Here is a 20,872-nt window from a genome sequence, read left to right on the forward strand (position 1 = left end):
GTCTGTAGGGGCGGGGCTCGTGCTGCGGAAGGGTCCAGAACGCCGCATCGCAGCTCCGCCCGACATCCGGGGCGTTGGGGGCGGGGCTTCTCCAGGCCGGGCCAATCCGAGCGCTCTGCGGCGCCTGCGCAGGGGGCGGGACCTGGAGCCTTAAAGGGGCCGTGAGGCGGCGCGCGGCTCGGTGCGTTGGGGGTACCTGAGGGGGGCCGGGTCCGGAGCGGGGCCTGGGGGGCGGCGGGAGGAGCCGCGGGGGCCGGGCCGACCACGGGGCGGTGCGGGGCTGGGGAGCGCGGCGACGGGCGGGTGCGGTTCCGGCTGCTGTTCTGAGGGGCTGAGGGAGCTGTGGGGTGCACGGAGAGGGTGTTCGCTGTGGGGCACTGGGGGCCTCTGAGGCGGAGGGAGCGTCCGTGGGGGAGTCACAGCGCTGCGAGGGCTCTGGAGTGGATGGGTCCGGGTCTGGAGTGCCTGCGGTCGGTGGTGATGTCGGCGGGGGTGTGGGGTGTTGAGCGATCTCCAGGGGTCTGTGGTAACTGGGGGGCTCTCTGCGCGGGGTCTGAGCACTGAGGCCGGAGGAGGTGGCTGTGGTTGCTCGGGACTGTGTCCCTGGGGCGTGTCCGGGTCCCTGGGGTGCTCTCTGTGGGGTGTGAGGGGCTGTCTGGAGGGGTCACTGTGAGGGTTTGGGGTCAGGCTCCTCAGGGCACTCTGTGGTACCCAGGGGGGTGTCGCAGCGGTCTGGGGTGCCCGGGGGTTCGCTGTCTCTGGTGGGGATATGAGGTAGGCAGGGGGATGTGTGGGGAGGTATCTATGGGAGATGAGAGGTACCCGGGGACCGGTCTCGGGGGTGCTGGACCCTCCGATTCAGGGTAGCCCCGGGACCACTCAGTGCCTGGCGCAAAGAGACTGCCCCTTTGGGCAGGATCCTTGTGAGAGCTGATCGGGGGCTGCCTTTGTGGGGATGGTAGGGACTCTGTGTGTGCCCCCCCAACGCGCAGTGTGTGTGTGCCCCCCCCAACGCGCAGTGTGTGTGTGCCCCCCCCAACGCGCAGTGTGTGTGTGCCCCCCCAACGCGCAGTGTGTGTGTGCCCCCCCCAACGCGCAGTGTGTGTGTGCCCCCCCCAACGCGCAGTGTGTGCCCCCCCCAACGCGCAGTGTGTGTGTGCCCCCCCAACGCGCAGTGTGTGTGTGCCCCCCCAACGCGCAGTGTGTGTGTGCCCCCCCCAACGCGCAGTGTGTGTGTGCCCCCCCCAACGCGCAGTGTGTGTGTGCCCCCCCCAACGCGCAGTGTGTGTGTGCCCCCCCCAACGCGCAGTGTGTGTGTGCCCCCCCCAACGCGCAGTGTGTGTGTGCCCCCCCCAACGCGCAGTGTGTGTGTCCCCCCCCAACGCGCAGTGTGTGTGCCCCCCCCAACGCGCAGTGTGTGTGTGCCCCCCCCAACGCGCAGTGTGTGTGTGCCCCCCCCAACGCGCAGTGTGTGTGTGCCCCCCCCAACGCGCAGTGTGTGTGTGCCCCCCCAAGCAGTCCTTATGGCGCACTGTGTGTGCCGCCTCAAGCAGTCCCCATGACGCTGTGTGTCTGTCCTCAGGCTGAGCCCCGCTTGTTCTGGGCTGGGGTCACTGCCAGCGGTGAGCTTGGGGGGGGTCCCCTCTACCCGCCCCTCAGTCCAGTGTCCTGCAGTCCCAGCCCAAAGGGCTCCTTTAGGTCCATGATAGAGCTTCCCTATTGCTTTGTGAAGGACCCTCCATCATAGAATCCCAGACTGGTTCGGGTTGGAAAGGACCTTAAGATCACCCAGTTCCAGTCCCCTGCCATGGGTTTTGGTTAGTCTGGGGTGGAGAGGATGGAATTGCTGTGAGCTGTAGTGCCAGGTCCTTCTGCAGCTATTTTCCTGTATCAGGATAAATCAATTTGATGTGAAGTGATTTCTTGCCCACTGTTTAGAAGGTTTGTGGAGCTGAAAGGGTAGGTTAAGGGGCTGAAGTGCCCCAGTGTGAGGAGAGGTTGAGGTAGATGTTTTGTTCTGGTTATGGGGTGTGTTATGTTTGAGAGTTCCAATGTGATGATAACGCCCAGGGCTGTGACAATGGCTGCAGGTTGTGTGAGTGGATCCGAGGGCTGGAGCCAGGCTGAGAGAGCTGGGCTGGTCCAGCTTGGAGAAGAGAAGGCTCCTTAAGGAGAGACCTTAGAGCAGATTCAGTGCCTAAAGGGGCTGCAGGAAAGCTGGAGAGGGGCTTGGGACAAGGGCCTGTAGGGACAGGCCAAGGGGAATGGCTTGAACCTGCCCCAGGGGAGACTGAGATGAGCTCCATGACTGTTGCTGGTGTGGTGAAGGATGCAATGAGTTGGGGGGGTGGCCGTGCTGCCCTGGGGCTGCTGCCGAGGCTCCTGCCCTTGCTACTCCTTGGCTTCCACAGGGATTAGCTGTGAGTGGATTTGTCCTGCAGCCTCAGCAATGGAGACATGCTCAGGTGGGCATAAGGTCAGGACAAGGTGAGGCACGGATCCCTGCCTGCTCAAAAGGACACCACAGCCACTCGGGCTGCTCCATGGCCGTTGTCCTGGATGGGAGAACCTGCCGGGAGAGGAGGGGTCAGCACCAGCTCAGAAGATGTGTGTGATGTTCAGGACACTGCCTTTGATCATGGTGCTCCAAAGGGAGCTGGGCTGTGGCTGAGGGCATGAGGGAAGGGCCAAGGGTGAACAGCCATGACAGAGAGCAGGGGAGCAGCGGAGAATGTTGGGATGAGTGATAGAGAGCCCAAGCTGGAGGCGGGCTCCAGCCTTGATAAACCACTTGTCCCAGCTTGCCCAGCCTGTGATCAGCAGCTTTATCATTGTGCAAGGTGTGGGGCTTGCAAGGTCCTGATCCTGCTGCATAGGATCGTGGAATGGTTTGAGTTGAAGGGACCTTAAAGCTCCTCCAGTCCCAACCTCCTGCCACGGGCAGGGACACCTTCCACTGGAGCAGCTTGCTCCAAGCCCTGTCCAACCTGTCCCAAGCCCCTCTCCAGGTTTCCTGCAGCCCCTTTAGGCACTGGAGCTGCTCTCAGGTCTCCCCTTCAGGAGCCTTCTCTTCTCCAGGCTGCCCCAGCCCCGCTCTCTCAGCCTGGCTCCAGGGCAGAGCTGCTCCAGCCCTCACAGCAGCTCCATGGCCTCCTGTGGAGCTGCTGGAGCGAGTCCAGGTCTCTTTGTATCTGAGGCCTGTGAAGGTGCTGAGCACTCAGCTGGGTCCATGCTGGCTGTGGGGCTGTGGTGAGATGGTGCTGTGGGAGGTTGGGGATGAGCTGAGGAGCTGCAACACGCAGCACATGGTACCCTCGCTCTGTCAGCACTGGTCCTGAGCAGCAGCTCCAAGCAGAGCCCGGGAATGACCTGGATAAACAGAGGAATGGTCTGGAATGGTGGACACTGCTGGAAAGAGCTCACGTGTCTCCAGCCAGATCACTCTTGCTGTCTGCAGCATCATTTGTGATATCCCATTGCTTGTGCATCCCACTGACAGCTCCTCCCTGCTGTGTGTGGGACACTGCTCCAACCCTGCTTGCAGCCCCTGCTTATGCTTGTGTTCCCCTTCTGCCTCCCAGAAGGGTGCTGTCAGCTGCCTGTCCTTGATCCCTGCCCTGGGGCTGTGTGGCTGTTAAACATGGGTGTGAGAGGCAGCCTCTGCCAGCCATCTGTGTGCACCACTGCCTAGGGCTGTGAGGGCTGGGCCTTGCAGGAGGACAGAGAATCCCCATCACGCTCTACTCTGGAGCCAGGCTGAGAGAGCTGGGCTGGGTCAGCCTGGAGAAGAGAAGGCTCCTGAAGGGGAGACCTGAGAGCAGCTCCAGTGCCTAAAGGGGCTGCAGGAAAGCTGGAGAGGGGCTTGGGACAAGGGCCTGTAGGGCCAGGCCAAGGGGAATGGCTTTAACCTGCCCGAGGGGAGACTGAGATGAGCTCTTAGGCAGAAGCTGTTCCCTGTGAGGGTGCTGAGGCGCTGGCCCAGGGTGCCCAGAGAAGCTGTGGCTGCCCCATCCCTGGCAGTGTTCAAGGCCAGGTTGGACACAGGGGCTTGGAGCAAGCTGCTCTATGGAAGGTGTCCCTGCCCATGGCAGGGGTTTGGGACTGGATGAGTGTTAAGGTCCCTTCCAGCCCAAACCATTGCATGAACCCTCTGGTTGGTTCATTTCCAGGCCCATCAAGATGCTGCAGGTGCCGCTGCCCCTGGACCGTGATGGGATCCTCTTCCGGCTCCGCTTCACCACACTGGCTCTGGCGACTGTGTTCTGCCCACTCTTTGGATTCCTGTTCTGTGTGATCTGGTCTCTTCTCTTCCATTTTCGGGAGACAACAGCGACTCACTGCGGTGTAAGTGACTCCTCAGGATGGTGCCAAGTCCTTGCGCTGTGCTGGGACAGCTGGGGCTTGCAGCGCTCCTCTCTCCTCTGCTTTCCCACCAGAGGTGCTACAGGATCTTGAAGAAGCTGCTTTATTTTGGTGTATTTGTTGTGCTTTGGGTCTGGCAGCTGAGGTTTTGGCTTTATAAAGGGGCGTACGGAGGTGCAGCCTGGTCAGGCTGGTGCCTGCTGAGCACAGTGGTGGTGATGGTGAGGAGTAAAAGTGATGAAGCTGCAGACAGATCCAATGTCCTGTGGAGGGGTTAGCCCAGCTTTTGGAGAAGGAATTGCTGCTCCTCAGATGTGCTGGAGCTCTTCAGAGGAGTCACAAGCACGTACCTGGGGAGTGTAGGTTGGGAGGGACCGCCTGGGTTTCCAAATGTGATGGGATCAGGTTCCTCCTCAGCACAGTGAACAGCTAGTTACAAGCTGAAACAGAGGGCAGGAGTCCTTGTCACACTATAGGTGGTGACCTCAGGGCTTAATGGGGTCTATGTTCCTCCTACAGAGTGGGGTGACACAGGCTGATGGTGATCATAGAATCATAGAATGGTTTGGGTTGGAAAGGACCTTGAGATCATCTAGTTGAAAGCCCCCTGGTGCTGAGATCCTGAAGCAGGGATGGTGAGACAGGCTGCTGTGGGGGTGATGGAGCAGGGAAGCACGAGGGCGATTTGACTGGAGACTTGGAGCCGTGAGTAATGTGCACACCCAGTGTGTGGTTCTGTGCCCCTCTCACAACTCAGCTGCATGGGGCAGGGCAAGGAGGAGGCTCAGAAGTGTCCTGCAGCTCCTGTTCCATGGTGGTGAAGTGAGGGATCTCCAGCTGTGCATGGGAAGAGATGGTGGGAAGAGAGCAGGGAGGGGGGGGTACAGAGGTGTGGTTGCTTGGAGAGGGCAGGGATTCAGTGCTCACCCTCTGCCAGTATGAGGAAGTACAGGACAGGGTAGGGAGGAGGCAAGTTCTGCTTGAGGAACCAGCTCCTGTTGGATGACTGGAGAGCAGCTCCTGTGGGGAACACCTTTCTGCAGGACACTGGGGTGCATGGTTCTGCCTGGGCTTCTCCCTGGCTGCTCTTTGCTGCTGGTGTCAGTTCTCTCCCCGAACTTTTAGGTCAGAGAACATGTGGGAGACTACGACTGAGCAAAGGGAAGGCATAAAGATCAATTATAAAGCTAAGAAACACAAGCAGGACCCTGAGCAGGGCACCCCAGCACCCAGGGACTGTCCTAGCAGGGCTGGCGGATGAACCAGGGCTCCTGCCACATTGCATTCCCTGGCCTTGAAATGGGAATAAACTTAGGGAAAAAAAGCACCAGGGCAGGTTTAGATGGAGCTGAGGAACAATTCCTTCCCCAGAGGGTGCTCAGGCATTGGAACAGGCTGCCCAGGGCAGGGCTGCAGGCACCGTCCCTGCAAGTGTTCACACCCCGTGGAGACGAGGCCTCAGTGCCATGGGGCAGTGGTGGCCTTGGGGCAACGGTTGGACTGGGTGATCCTGAAGCTCTTTCCCACCCTGGTTGATTCCATGGCAGCAGGAGACAAGCCTGTGTCCCTCCCCACGAGCTCTGTGTCTCCTGCAGGTCCCGAACTACCTGCCGTCCATCAGCGCGGCCATCGGAGGCGAGACCCCGCAGCGCTACGTCTGGCGACTCTGCATTGGTCTGCACTCGGCCCCCCGCTTCCTGGTGGCCATCGCCTACTGGAACCACTACCAGAGCTGCCACTGCTCCCACCCGCGCTACCTGCGCCTCTGCCACTGCAACCTGCTGCTGAACCTGCTCGAGAACTTCGCCCTCCTCATCCTCACCTATGTGTCCTCCTCTGAGAACTATGGTAGGTGTCATCTCCAGCCTCTGTGCAGGGGCTGCTGCTGCTTTGCAGAGCTCTGCTTCACCTAACGGGAACAGGGGAAGTTCAGGTTGGATCTAAGGAAGAAGTTCTTTACTGTAAGTGCTGAGGCACTGGAATGGGTTTCCCACAGAAGCTGTGAATGCTCCATCCTTGGCGGTGTTCAAGGCCAGGTTGAATGGAGTCTTGGGTAACATGGTTTATTGTGAGGTGTCCCTGCCCATGGCAGGAGGGTTGGAAATGGATGATCTTAAGGTCCTTTCCAACCCTAACTGTTGTATGATTCTATAATTCACACAAGTACTTCAGAAGTGGTCACTTTGGAGGAAAAACAGCTAAAAAGAGAAGAAATTGTATTAAAATTAGTATTTTTAGAGCAAAGTTGTGTCATAATCTGGAAATAGCTGCGCTCTTCCCAGAGTTCTCACCAATTTTTGTGTCTTGCCTAAGTTCAGACTTCAAGTGCTTGGTTCCCACTTGTGCACCAAGGCTGTGCTTAACGTGTCCCACCACAGGTGAGGTTAGTACTGCCCCTGCTCCGCTGCTCAGCTGTGACTCTGTCTCTGAGCTGGCTTCCATCCCATGCTCTCTGTTTTAAATACCCCCCCACTAAACTGGGTAAAACTTCCTGTGTTGACCTGGAAACAAAATTAGCATTTTCCAGGTGAATTCTGTGTGTGAAACATGGTCACCACAGGCTGGAAAATGCTCTTCTCCCACCTGGTCTCATCTGAAGTGAGTTTTAAGTGCTGGTGATGATATCCAGCTGCTGTTTAATCCTGAGATCTGGAGGAGGCACCAGGGGTTGACTGGAGAGGACTCAGATCCATGAGCCAGCAAGGTGGTGCTGTTGCAGCAGAACTTCTGGGGACTTCTGGGCAAGGAAGCGCTGTGTTGGGCTGTTCCTGTGCACCACTTGATGATGTTAATGGATACTGGGTCTGGCTGTGGGACCACACTGTAGGGCGTAGTCATGAAGTCTCCCAAAGAGGCCAGGGCAGAGCTCCAAGAAGAGGGTTTGGAGCTGATGAGGGGACACTGACAGAAGAGGATTTGTTGCCTCACAGCAGTGGAGGTGGGAATGTACCTGATGCTGTACTGAGAGTATCAAAGAGTGGTTTGGGTTGGAAGGAAACTTACACCTCCTCCAGTTCCAACCCCAGCCATGGGCAGGGACACCTTCCACTAGAGCAGCTTGCTCCAAGCCCCTTCCAATCCATTCCCCTTGGCCTGTCCCTACAGGCCCTTGTCCAAAGCCCCTCTCCAGGTTTCCTGTAGCCACTTTAGGCACTGGAACTGCTCTAAGGTATCCCTGGAGCCTTCTTCAGGCTGAACAAAAGCCACATAGAGAGCTGAGCTTAACCCAGTTTTCCCAGATCCTTATTAAAACACTAATCTCGTGTCTAGGGGATAAGTTTCAGCCCTTGGCTTATGTGCCAGGATGAGACCAGGCTCAGGTTAATCATCTCTGCAGGGACTGACTCACATCTTCACCTCTAACAGTTGCCTTTCCCATTGCTCCTCATGGGGTTTCCCTTTCTCTGGAATCAGAGGGAATCAGGGAAGATCATTGCTTACATTCAGGTGGTTGGGAATTCAGGCTGAGGTTCAGTTCCTGGAGAAAAGGCAGAAAATTCTTAAATAGAAGCACACGTTTGAAAACACCTCACCTGAAGTGGCATGGATTTGTGTGGGGCTTGTGGGAGCTCCTGCTGCGTTTCCAGCCTGAGCCTGTATCTGTGCTATGCAGTGATGCATAAGGCAGCCCCAGAACTGGTGGGGAGGCTGATGACAGCTCCTAATTGGCATGCGCATAATGAAGGAGGCCAGAAGATGGCCCTCCCTGGGTCTTGGACTTGCTCACTCTGCAAATCCCCCTCTCTGCCTCAGTTTCCCCATCCCTAGAGCAGTAGTGGTGATGCTGAACTGCTCTTGAAGCTGCCTGAGGTATACAACAGTATGAAGCAGTGGAGACCAGGTGCCAGAGCATGAAAACACCTACCTAGCACCTCTGGGATAAGTCTGACAGCAGCCCACATCCCGCTCCAGCCCTGGGATTCCAGGGGTGTGATTCACGAACTACTTTGTCCCTAAATCCCCCTTTTCCCTCTTCTGCTGTGCCTGTCTTCTGCACAGACCCAGGTCCTGGGCCACAGCATCTCCTGGGTGCTGGAGCTGCCAGCAGGACCATGTCCTGCAGAAGGCAGAGGATCCCTCACCCTCCCAATGTCTGCCTCGTGCTCCCCTTGTGCTCCTGGCTCAGATTTAACAGGAAAGCTCTTGTCTTGTTGGTGCAGCAATCCATGAAAATGCCTTCATCGTGTTCATCACCTCAGCTCTGGGCCACATGCTGCTGACTTGCATCCTCTGGAGGATGACGAAGAAACACACAGTAAGTCCCGAGGTACAGAAACTTTCCTTCTTTTCTGAGTGCTGGGTGCTGGAGGGGCTTTTGACTGGTGGTGGAGGGTTTCACTGTCGCTTGGTTGTGAAATAATCATGGAATCATGCAATGGTTTGGGTTGGAAAGGACCCGAAGATCATCCAGCCCAAACCCCTGCCATTGGCAGGGACACCTTCCATAGAGCAGCTTGCTCCAAGCCCCTGTGTCCAACCTGGCCTTGAACACTGCCAGGGATGGGGCAGCCACAGCTTCTCTGGGCACCCTGGGCCAGCGCCTCAGCACCCTCACAGGGAAGAGCTTCTGCCTAAGAGCTCATCTCAGTCTCCCCTCTGGCAGGTTCAAGCCATTCCCCTTGGCCTGTCCCTACAGGCCCTTGTCCCAAGCCCCTCTCCAGGTTTCATGGAGCCCCTTTAGGCACTGGAAGACTGTTAGAACAACTGGGACTGGATGCTGAAGGAGTTGCCACCACCATGTGCAACTGGGAAACATGGTCACCAAAACTCAGAGTTCACCAAAACAAAGTGGGAGGAATCTTTTAATTTCCTATTTTCTGGTTTTCACTCTTCATCAGTATCCCCATGGGCTGCATTTCCTGACCCTCCTTCCCAAAGGATGCCTGTTTCCGGGCTGAAATCAGCTTCTGTGTGCTGAGGAACGGAACCTGCTGCTCCTGCAAACCAGGAGCAGTGAGAAGCACTGGTTTTACCCCTTTTCCTGCAGGAATCTCTGCACTGTACAGGCTGCTGCAGGCCCTGCTCCCTGCAAAGGGGATGGTGGGCTCAGCGACTCAGTGGTCAGGAGCTTCTTATCCCATTGCATGGATGCACCTCTGGTGCTGAGCTGATTTGCAGTGAGTGCTGGACCCTGCAGCACTGCTGCAGGACAGGATATGCAGCTTTGGAACCATGTGTGTGAAAGCTGCTGCTGCTGCCTGTGTCTGCCTCAGCTTTGCTGGGGTCTCTGGGCTTCCTAGACCTCCCTCCCTTATTTTCCCCTGTTGGGCATGTCTCACCCAGCTCATCCCCAGCCTGACCCTCCCATCCCATAGGGAATGGTCCCTCAGGCTCCCTGCACTGCGTTGCTCCAGGAAGGTGATTGCTTTGCAAAGCACAGACCTCCAGGGGAAGCTTCCAGAGGTGTGTGCCCACATCCCGGTGAGCTGGCGAGGGCTGGTAGCTCCTAAGGAACAGGGACACAGGACGGGGCTGCTGTGCCTGGGATCTGCTCAGGCAGTGACACAGTGAGTGCCTCAGTGCGACTCCTGCTCCATTGTGGTGTTTATTGTCCCCTTCCGGCAATTCACGGAGCCCATCCCCTCGCTAGCTTGTGCCAGACCTGGAAAAGCAGCTTCCAGCAGTTGTTTGGCTGTGAGATTCCCTATGAAAGGGATTTTTGGAGATCCTGGGGTTCTCCTCTTGCTGGGAAGTGATCTCTTGTCTCTGGTGATACGGCGATAATGGGAGCTTGCTCCTTGGCAGCTTTCCTACAGCTTCCTTTGTTTATCCCATCTCTTGGCTTGTGTTTTGGCTTTGGTTTGGGGTGTTTTCTGTACATTCATTTGTCTCTGCCAGAGCTCCCAGCCCTGCACCTCCAACACTGGCTCCCTGAGCAGGCACTGCACCAGTGCTGGCTGTAGCACTGCAGCAAGCCCGTGAGCTTTGGTGGCAGCATGGCAGCAGCAGCACTAATCCTGCTGTCTGTCACCCAAAAATCATGCTGATGCTGAGCTGGGCATGGTGGCAGTTCCCTGGGTTGAGCTTGAATCCTGTGGACCCTGATGGTGATGGGTCTGTGTTGCTGTGTGGAGCAGGGGACTAACAGCCCTGACCCACCACAGCACTGGAGCTGGACGGTTGGAGCAGAGGGTGAGCAGCCTCCCTCCATGTGTCTGGCTTTTCTCTCGTGGTGATTCACAGAACCATACAACACAAACCTGGTTTGTGTTGGAAGGGACCTTAAAGCTCCTCCAGCTCCAGCCCCTGCCACGGGCAGGGACCCCTTCCACTGGAGCAGCTTGCCCCAAGCCCCTGTGTCCAACCTGGCCTTGAGCACTGCCAGGGATGGGGCAGCCACAGCTTCTCTGGGCACCCTGTGCCAGTGCCTCAGCACCCTCACAGGGAAGAGCTTCTGCCTAAGAGCTCATCTCAGTCTCCTCTGTTTAAGTTTGAACCCATTCCCCTTGTCCTATGCCTACATCCCCTGCAGGGATGGTTTCAGGTGGGTTCCTCCCAGGTTCGTGCCAGGTTATACCAGGAGCAAAGTCCCGCTGGTGGTGGTGTGACCTGGGGAGCTCTGCCGCCATCTGGCAGCACTTCTGCCTGCAGGCTGCCCTCTGCCACGTCACTCATTGTGCCTGATTCATTACTGCTCCCAGGGAGCAGGAGAAAGCAGGCAGGAGGTGCTGGCAGGGCTGCCCAGAGCCCGTCCCATGTGTCTGTAAGACCAAGGCTGGTCCATGGATCTGCTGTGTAGTGGTGGCCCTGTTGGGGCTCTGTGTGGGAGCAGCCTGCTCCCACAAAGCCTATGGGCTCGATGTCACTGGGTGCTGTCACCAGGGCTCTCTGCATCCGCTGGCACTGAGCAGCCTCTGCATCTCCTACTCCTGTGCTGATAGGTGGCTTGTGTTGAGCATGGGTTACTGACCAAACCACAGCACTTCCAGCCCTGCGCTGCAGTGAGCAGAGTGGCAGCTTGTCCTTGTTACCCTCTCCCTAATCCTGCAGGGCTTGAGCTGTGCTGGGGCATCCCCATGTCCTGGTGCATAGGCCTAAGCCCAGCCAAGTAGCATTTCCTCCTTCTGAGGACATGTTGACCATGGCACATCCCTGGGTGGAAGGACAGGATGGCACAGTGATGTCCTGGGAGCATGTGCCACCACTGAGCATGGCTTCCTCTTCTCTTCTTGGGTGCTGACGTGCTGGCCCAGGGTGCCCAGAGAAGCTGTGGCTGCCCCATCCCTGGCAGTGCTCAAGGCCAGGTTGGACACAGGGGCTTGGAGCAAGCTGCTCCAGTGGAAGGGGTCCCTGGCAGGGGCAGGGGTTGGAGCTGGAGGAGTTTTAAGGTCCATTCCTACCCAAACCAGGCTGGGGTTCTTGGACAGCTGCTGCTGATGGAGGGGAGCTGCCTGCAGGGCTGTGTGGTCCCCACAAGCTGGGTGTCTCCCTGCAGAGAGGTGTGACCCGTGTGGGGCCAGCCCTGCCCCAGCTCCCCCCAGGGCTGTGTCAGCAGATGGAGCTGTCACCCAGGGCACGACACCGGGTGAGTTCCTCCAAGCACAGCTGGTGGTGGCCTGGCTGTGGCCGGGCCCTCAGATTGGATGTGTGGGGAAGAAGCAGACCAAGGGCTTGACACATCACAGGGCCCCCAGCCACAGGTGGCATCCTCTGATAACTGGGTGCTCATCCTTATCACTGCTCTGCAGATGTGCCTCGTCCCTCCAGTGCTGTCCCGTGATGTGTGAGCTGGGCTTCTGCTGTGAATCATTCCCATGGGACCACAGCTCTGAGAGAGAGGAGGAGGAGTCTGCCCAGAGAAGCTGTGGCTGCCCCATCCCTGGCAGTGTTCAAGGCCAGGTTGGACACAGGGGCTTGGAGCAAGCTGCTCCAGTGGAAGGGGTCCCTGCCCATGGCAGGGGTTGGGACTGGATAAGCTTTGAGGTCCCTTCAACCCAAACCATTCCATGATTCTAAGGTCTCCAGGGTCTTATCCAGCTGTAGGGGTTTCTCAGGCTGCTCACTCACTTTCCAGGGCTCTGAGGGGCCACCACTGAGCTCAGGTTGGCAGAGGAGGGATACTGAGGCCATCACAAGCCCAGTGCTGCCACCAGCACCACTGCATCCTCCTCACCCTGAGCCGGGTGGCCAGTGGGAAGTGTTGCTGGGAAGTGCCGGCCTCGACACGAGCAGAGAGAAGTTGGGCAGCTCCTGCTGAGCTGCCAGGCTGGGGGCTCCTGGCGCTGTTTGAGGACAGGTTCTGGCAGGTCAGGGCGGCTCAAGGCCAGATTTTGGCTCTGTTTGTGTTGGTTGTGGGAGCTTTTGTTCAGCTTCGCTCCCCCAGCCCTGGAGCCGGCCCTGGCAGCAGGGGATGGGTGAGGAGCATGGCTCTGGTTCTGTAGTGTCCCGTCCTTCCCTCCTCTTCAGCAGAGGATACCGGGAGACGGAGTCACTCAGAGTCCCCAGGGGGGTTCAGGTTCTCCAGGACCAACCATGGGACCATCTCCAGGACAAACTCCATGCGAGGAGCTGGGAGACTGCCCCCATCCTTCCTCCTGCTCCAGCCGAGCAGGGATCAGGCTCTGGTCACAGCCCCTCAGTGCAGTTTCCAGCAGTGCTGCTGGAGGGTGAGGGACAGGAATCGGTCTTGCAAAAGCCTCGGTACTGGGGCCGGTGTTGCAAGTGCCTCTGTGCGAGGGCAGGAGGGTGCTGAGGAACTGGGCCAAGATGGGGAAGTGCAGGCGGGTTCCAGCTGCAGGGTGACAAATGGTGAGAGAAGGGAAGATGAAGCTGTGCAGGAGGGGAGGTGGGAGGAAGGCTCCGAGGAGGAGGGGAAGGAAGGGGCAAAGCAGAGAGGAGAGCTTGAGGAGAAGGGGAACTGGAGGCAGAGAGACTGCAGCTGTGGGCTGGAGGCAGCAGACGGGGCCTTGGTGCCTGCCCGGGCTGGTGTGGGGTTGTCCTCTCTGCTGCCATGGACTGCTCACCCCTCGCACCCCTCCTGGCCCAGCTGCTTCATGGGGACCCTGAGGGTGCAGCGGAGCAGAGCGGTTTCACTTCTGGTTTGCAGACGCGCTTCCCCCTGGCCCAGCCCCGGTGTCCCTGCGGGGCTGAGGGCCACGTGTGCACGGGCTGGCTGCTTCAGCCAGCAGTGCAGCCGGGTCCTGCTGGGCTGGTCCTGCAGCAGGCACAGAGGCAGCGGTGCCGCTTGGTGTGAACCCAGCCCCCTGCTCGCTGCGCTGCTGTCCCTGCTCCTCAGTGCTGCTTAAGGCATTTCTCAGGTCCCCTTGTGCTGCTTGTCCCCTGGAAGGGAAGGTCCAGGAACAGAGCCAGCAGTTGGGAGTGGCCTGGAGAGCATGGCTGATGCGTTTGGGATTATTATAGAATGGTTTGTGTACGACTTGGTGCAGTGTAGTCCTCTATGACCGGGTTCAGTGCAGTGCTCTATTGCTCTATGACCCAGTTCAGTGCAGTGCTCTATTGCTCTATGACCTAGTGCAGTGCTCTATTGCTCTATGACCCAGTGCAGGGCAGTGCGGTGCTCTGTTGCTCTATGACCCAGTGCAGGGCAGTGCTCTGTTGCTCTATGACCCGGTGCAGTGCAGTGCTCTATTGCTCTATGACCCGGTGCAGTGCAGTGCTCTATTGCTCTATGACCTGGTACAGTGCAGTGCTTTATTGCTGTATGACCGGTGCAGTGCAGTGCTCTATTGCTCTATGACCCAGTGCAGTGCTCTATTGCTGTTTGACCCGGTGGAGTGGAGTGCTCTATTGCTGTATGACCCGGTGCAGTGCAGTGCTCTATTGCTCTATGACCCAGTGCAGTGCTCTATTGCTGTATGACCCGGTGCAGTGCAGTGCTCTATTGCTCTATGACCCGGTGCAGTGCAGTGCTCTATGACCCAGTGCAGTGCTCTATTGCTCTATGACCGGTGCAGTGCAGTGCTCTATTGCTGTATGACCGGTGCAGTGCAGTGCTCTATTGCTGTATGACCCAGTGCAGTGCTCTATTGCTCTATGACCCGGTGCAGTGCAGTGGAGCTGCTGCTCCCTTTGCTGCTGGCGGGAGCCGCTCTCCGGGTGCCGCCGTTTCTGCAGCCGCCGAGCGCGGGCTGTTTGTGACCCGTTTCCGGTGTGAAACTCGGAGCGCCCCAGCCCCGACCGGGGCAGCGCGGGCGCCCAGCGAGCATCAGTGCTTCCAGTGTGGGGGCTGCGAGAGCCCGGCCGCGGGAACAGCGCTCCGGGGGCAGCGAAACGGCCGGGTTTGGGATGCAGGGAGCTTGGAGCTCATCCGGCTCCAGCCGCTGCCACGGGCAGGGACCCCTTCCACTGGAGCAGCTTGCTCCAAGCCCCTGTGTCCAACCTGGCCTTGAACACTGCCAGGGATGGGGCAGCCACAGCTTCTCTGGGCACCCTGGGCCAGCGCCTCAGCACCCTCACAGGGAAGAGCTTCTGCCTGAGAGCTCATCTCAGTCTCCCCTCGGGCAGGTTCAAGCCATTCCCCTTGGCCTGTCCCTACAGGCCCTTGTCCCAAGCCCCTCTCCAGGTTTCCTGCAGCCCCTTTAGGCACTGGAGCTGCTCTCAGGTCTCCCCTTCAGGAGCCTTCTCTTCTCCAGGCTGCCCCAGCCCAGCTCTCTCAGCCTGGCTCCAGAGCAGAGCTGCTCCAGCCCTCGCAGCATCTCCGTGGCCTCCTCTGGCCTTGCTCCAACAGCTCCACATCCCTCTTGTGTTGCTACCCGAGCTGGATCAGGACTGCAGGGGAATTAGAAAGGGATGTCCCAGGGGCTGCTGTCAGAGTTCATCAGCCCGAGCAGGAAGGGACCTGCCCAGCCCGTGTCCCAGCTGGTGAAGGCGACTGGGGCTCCCCTTCCCCTCTGAGATTTCCTCCTGCATGACCCAGTTGCTCTCTCAAGTGGGCTTGAGCTTTCTGGGGCAATGGAAAGTGTGATGGGGTGAGGTAAACTTTCCTCCTCCTCAGCAGACAGATGGGGCTGTGTGAGAACATCAGCAAGGGGGAAATCCCCCTCCCACCCAGGAGCAGGAATAACAGCCCGTGTCTGGGCTGCCTCTAGCATCCCGGCCCCTGTATGGGGCTGACCCCTTGTTTCCAGCTCCCACTTCCCCAGCGCTTGGTGTCCCTGCACTGGGATGGTGATACTGGTGTCTCCCCTGCATCCTCCTCCATGTCCGGATGCATTTGGGGCTCCTTTGCCGCTGGGGCTCCCTGCTCACCCCAGGGCTTTGGGTTTCGTTGTCCATGATGGGTGATGGAAGAGTGGGAGGGGACTGCACCCACAGCCCCCAGCTTTGGGGGTGCTGGGCAGCGTGTGGACAGGGCGATGGGTTTGGGGAGCCACCATGCAGGCAGGAGACAGCCTCTGCCAGCCCAGCACTGCTGTGTGATGGGGGGCTGTGGAGCAGCCCCGTGCCCTGCACCCCTCGCTGTGCTGTGGGAGGTGGCGCCGGAGCAGGATGGGGCCCCGGTGCCAGGGCGGCTCGTGCAGTGTGGGTGCAGCGCCCGCCCCAGCTGCAGCTCTTGATGTGGTTTCCTGCTCCCTGGTGCTGGTGAATTCCCACAGAGCCCTGCGGAGCTGAGCCACCTGCAGCGCCCGGAGCACCGACCCTGTGGTGGAGCCCTGGGTACCAGGACCAAGGGCAGCATCCACAGGGACCTGGGTAGGCTGAGAGCTGAGACCGTGAGAACCTCATGGAGTTCAACCAGGCCAAGGGCAAGGTCCTGCCCCTGGGTCGGGGCAATCCCAGCACAGAGACAGGCTGGGGGAGATGGGCTGGAGCCTGAGGAGAAAGACTTGGGGTGCTGGGTGAGGAGAAGCTCCCCATGACCCGGCTTCAGTGTGTGCTTGAGCCCGGAACCCCCCCATGTGCTGGGTGCACCCCCAGAGCGTGAGCAGCAGCTCAGGGAGGGGATCCTGCCCTTCTGCTGCGTGAAAGGGGAGACCTGAGAGCAGCTCCAGTGCCTAAAGGGGCTGCAGGAAACCTGGAGAGGGGCTTTGGACAAGGTCCTGTAGGGACAGGCCAAGGGGAATGGCTTGAACCTGCCCGAGGGGAGACTGAGATGAGCTCTTAGGCAGAAGCTCTTCCCTGTGAGGGTGCTGAGGCGCTGGCCCAGGGTGCCCAGAGAAGCTGTGGCTGCCCCATCCCTGGCAGTGTTCAAGGCCAGGTTGGACACAGGGGCTTGGAGCAAGCTGCTCCAGTGGAAGGGGTCCCTGCCCGTGGCAGGGGTTGGAGCTGGAGGAGCTTTGAGGTCCCTTCAACCCAAACCTCTCTGTGATTCCATGATTCTGTGCTGTGGAGCTCCTGGTGCCTTCGCATGCCCTGGTGGGGCCAGGACAGAGCTTTTCTGGAGACAGGGTTGGCTTCTCCAGTATCTGCTGAGGCAGCTGTGGCCTCGGTGTGTCTTTGCATGCTGGGGCAGGCACTGGGAACCAGCCAGGGACCTGACCCATCTCTTTGTCCCCTGCCAGGAGCGCAAGTCCTACAAGTGGAAGCAGCTTCTGTTCTTCTTCACCTTCATCACGTTTGCATTTGCTGTGTGTGTCTACTTCCACCACAACTGGTACTGCGGCCCCGGAGGTGAGGACACAAGCTCAGCTGTGCCGGAGGAAGGCACACGGGGATGGGGATGGGGTGGTGCCCAATTCCAGCCAAGGGAGCAGGAGAGCTGCCCTGAGTACAGGCAGGGAAGGAGCGCCCAGGACATCCCCTGCTCCTGGAGCAGCTGTGGCTGCGGGCTCCCCTCCCTCACGTGCTGTTTCCTCTCCAGTGTACACCATCTTCGCCTTCCTGGAGTACCTGGTTGTGCTCTCCAACATGGCCTTCCACATGACTGCCTTCTGGGACTTCGGCAACAAGGAGCTGGTGGTGAGCTCGCTGCTGGAGGACAAGCACTTCTAGCAGGCTGGGGGCAGAGCCCCTTCCCTCTCCTGTTGTCCCCAGGCTGGGGCCAGGACGTTTGCTGTGGAGCTGCCACAAGGATTGTCCCGGGGTCCTGTGCCCCACAAGTGTCTGCACATGGTCCCTGGCTGCGCCTGGAGCTCTTGGAGCAGAGCTGGCGGCTCTTGCTGGGGACCCCCGAGGTGATACCCCCTGTCCTGGCTCCCTGCTGGCTACTGGGATGGGCAGGAGGACGGAGGTGGGAACCTGCTCCCTGCTTCTTTGGAGGGTGCTCTGGGCAGAGCGGGATTCTGCCCCCAGGGACACGGGGGACCAACCTGGCCCTGCCTTGGCTGCATGGTCTCATGGTTCCTCTTCCAGCCTTGGCCAAGGTCCTCAAAAGGAGCTGGTGACTTTTCGGACCTCAAAGCTTAAGGCAGCCTTGGGAGAAGGACTTGCTGCCCCTGCATCTCCGGTTGTAGCCTCAAACCGGGGCAGTCCACAGCCTTGACCTGTTGGGAAGCTGTTGTGCAGGGCTGGGACAGAGCTGGCCCCATGCCGGGGCTGGACCCAGCTTCTTTCCAAGCCTGGGGTGAGCACGGGAGCCATGGCTGGGCACTGCTCTCCATCCCATGCTGGTGTTGCTGGAGGAGGGTGCTGGTCCATGCACAGACTGCACAGGAGCAGAGCAGGAGAGCATGAGTGTGGGGCATGGAGCACAGGAGACCCCAGAAGCATCCACACTGCCCCTGCCTGTGCCAGAAGCCCCCTCCAGCGAGCAGGGTGCTGGGCTCCAGTGCAAGCCCAGGAGCATGGGCTGATGCTGGAGGGGGTCTGTGAGCTTCCCACGGCTTCCCCTCTGCTGTTAGGGCTTGAGATGGGACTTGTTGGGGTTCAGTGGTGCTGCTGCTGCCCAGGAGGAAGGTGCTGGTGGGCTCCGGGTGCTGTGGGGGCTGGCACAGGGATGGTGCCACTGCCTGGGTGGGTGCTGTCAGTGTCCCCCTGCTCCTCTGCTGCTCCTGGAGCGGCACTGCTGGAAGCTGGAGCGGCAGCACTGGAGCTGCTGCTCTGGCTCACAGGGGCTGTGGCACAGGGGGAATCAGCCACATCCTGCACCAGGAGGCACCAGGGAGCTGGTGCTGTGCCTGGAGAGGTGGCACAGGGCTGGCTCCTGCAGGGATGCAGGCAGGGGGTCAGGGCTGAGCCTGCCCACAGCAGGAGCTGTGTTGAACTTGGGGTGCCCGGTGCATGCAGAGCTCACCCCACACCATGCTGCATTGTGAAGGTCCCTGCAGCGCCCTTTGTGTCAGTGAGACACCACCAACGGTCCCTTGGTCATGATGTCCCAGTGCTCATCCCTGAGCTCCTGGGGCTTGGGCAGAGCCTCCTCCAGCAGGAAGGAGCTGCGGTGCCCTGTGGTGCTGTGGTTGGTGCCCATGGCTGCGGTGCCCTGTGGTTGGTGCCCATGGCTGCGGTGCCCTGTGGTGCCATGGTTGGTGTCCATGGCTGCAGTGCCCTGTGGTGCCATGGTTGGTGCCCATGGCTGCAGTGCCCTGTGGTGCCATGGTTGGTGCCCATGGCTGCGGTGCCCTGTGGTGCCATGGTTGGTGTCCATGGCTGCCGTGCCCTGTGGTGCCATGGTTGGTGTCCATGGCTGCAGTGCCCTGTGGTGCTGTGGTTGGTGCCCATGGCTGATCTGGGGCTGCTCTGGTGCGTGTCCTGCCGTGTGTCCCCCACCGCGTGGGTCAGGTCCATGCACCCCTGGTGTGTGCCTGCGGGTGCTGCCCATGCTGGGGCTGCCACTGAAATAAAGCACTGAGGAGTTTGAGAGCTCTGCCGGACCCTGTGTGGTGCCCCCAGCCCGGCCAGGACCCCGGGCTGGGTGCAGGATGTGGACCACGAGGGATGGGGCTGGGTGCAGGATGCAGATCCCTGGGGCTGGGGAGCAGGAGGTGGATTAGTGGGATGTGGACCCTGGGGGCTGGGTATGGAACAAGAACCCACATGAGTATTGGGGTGCAGGACGTGGATCCTGGGGGCTGGGGCTGCGGTGCAGGGTGAAGGATGCAGATCCCGGTGCTGGGGTGCAGGATGTGTCCCTGGGCGCTGGGTGAGGCCGGGGCTGGAGCCGGGCGGTGGCGGCGCTGGAGGGGCCGAGTCCATCCCCAGCAGCGGCTCCGCTCCCACCCGGCCCCAGGGCCTCGCACTCGGCTGCTGCGGGGCCGGGGCCAGGGGAGCGGAGCCCGGGGCAGGAGCCATGGGGTGGGCGCAGCCGGGTGCGGGGCACGGTGCTGGGTGCCCGGGAGCTGCCAGGGCCTCGGGTTCCCTCTGCCCCCCGCCGGAGGCTGCTGTGGGGCCGTGGTGGGGCCCTGGCCTCACTGCGGCAGGGAGGGGAGCAGGCATGAGCTCATCCCGCTGCTGCGGAGCCAGGGCAGGGCTGGCCCCGCTGCCTCTGCCGGGTCCCTGCAGCACCCTTCCGCGGTACCCACCAAGGTGGTGCCTCACCCCTGCTGCCCTGGGATGGGGTCTGGCATGGGGACATCTCTGGGATGGGGACGTCCCTGCTCTGGCGCTCCAGGCACACCGAGGGTCCTGTATGGCCCCGTGCAGCCCCCAGCTGTGGGACTCACAGCTCTTCCTATGGGAGCTGATGGCGTGACACAGCCCCACGGGTGCCAAGGCCACGCAGGAGGGACCCTCATAGCACAGATCAGATGAAGATGGATGAAGGTCAGATCCTGCTGCTGCAGTGGGACCAGGATCCCACGGAAGGAGCTGGATTCGGTGCAGCTGGGACCCAGGAGCCCACCAGGGATGAGCCAGAGTCATGCCGGGTCATGGGCTCCCAGGCTGGGGGTCCGGGGGGGGCCATGCTTTGCACTGGGCTCTGTGAGGCTGCAGAATGACACGGCTGTGGGATCGGGACAGGGATGGGACATGGGGAGGGGACGAGGAGGGGACATGGGGAAGGGACGGGGAGGGGACGAGGAGGGGACATGGGGAGGGGACATGGGGAGGGGATGGGACACGGGGAAGGGACATGGGGACAGGACATGGCCAGAGCGTCCCGGCCCGGAGGCCCCAGCACCCACGCGGCCGCACAGGGAACAAAGACCCAGCTTGTGGCGGGCACCGGGCTCGGCCCCTGCTGCAGGAAGGCTCTGGGGCCGGACAAGGGGCCCGTGTGTGGCAGCGGGGACCCTGCCAGGACCCTGCCGGGGCCGGACACGGCCAGCACGTGCCAGCGCCGCGGGGCTGGAGGGGACATGAGAGCGGCCGAGTGCCTGCTGCCATTGAGCTGCTGTCATAGAGCTGCTGCCATTGAGCTGCTGCCATTGAGCTGCTGTCATAGAGCTGCTGCCATTGAGCTGCTGTCATAGAGCTGCTGCCATTGAGCTGCTGCCATTGAGCTGCTGTCATAGAGCTGCTGCCATTGAGCTGCTGTCATAGAGCTGCTGCCATTGAGCTGCTGCCATTGAGCTGCTGTCATAGAGCTGCTGCCATTGAGCTGCTGCCATTGAGCTGCTGCCATTGAGCTGCTGCCATAGAGCTGCTGTCATAGAGCTGCTGCCATTGAGCTGCTGCCATTGAGCTGCTGCCATTGAGCTGCTGTCATTGAGCTGCTGCCATTGAGCTGCTG

General features: G+C 60.2%; 1 protein-coding gene across 11 annotated transcripts; it reads left to right on the forward strand.

Annotated features, from left to right (window-relative positions):
• Window positions 1-79: 79 nt before the first annotated feature.
• On the forward strand, window positions 80-19,214 carry PGAP2 (post-GPI attachment to proteins 2). Of its 11 annotated transcripts, none has more exons than XM_080612566.1 (6): window positions 1,734-2,840; window positions 4,170-4,344; window positions 5,958-6,210; window positions 8,523-8,629; window positions 16,824-16,932; window positions 17,123-17,397. In XM_080612566.1, the coding sequence occupies exons 1-6, from the start codon at window positions 2,704-2,706 to the stop codon at window positions 17,251-17,253; spliced, it is 912 nt and encodes a 303-aa protein (XP_080468692.1). In that variant the 5' UTR covers window positions 1,734-2,703; the 3' UTR covers window positions 17,254-17,397. The 11 variants fall into 11 exon arrangements, with proteins under 11 accessions (XP_080468697.1, XP_080468701.1, XP_080468698.1 ...); XM_080612567.1 differs by having other exon boundaries at window positions 8,523-8,617; XM_080612571.1 differs by lacking the exons at window positions 1,734-2,840; window positions 8,523-8,629 and adding an exon at window positions 80-181 and having other exon boundaries at window positions 17,123-19,213.
• Window positions 19,215-20,872: the final 1,658 nt, after the last annotated feature.

The sequence above is a fragment of the Psittacula echo genome (assembly GCF_963264785.1).
Source record: "Psittacula echo genome assembly, chromosome: 3".
NCBI lineage: Eukaryota > Metazoa > Chordata > Aves > Psittaciformes > Psittacidae > Psittacula > Psittacula echo.

Coding starts and splice junctions, on each gene's coding strand:
- PGAP2 (XM_080612565.1), top strand. CDS start 2,704: ATGACAGAGAGCAGGGGAGCAGCGGAGAATGTTGGGATGAGTGATAGA. Junction 6,211..16,823: donor GTCCTCCTCTGAGAACTATG/GTAGGTGTCATC, acceptor GTCCCCTGCCAG/GAGCGCAAGTCCTACAAGTG. Junction 16,933..17,122: donor CTGGTACTGCGGCCCCGGAG/GTGAGGACACAA, acceptor TTTCCTCTCCAG/TGTACACCATCTTCGCCTTC.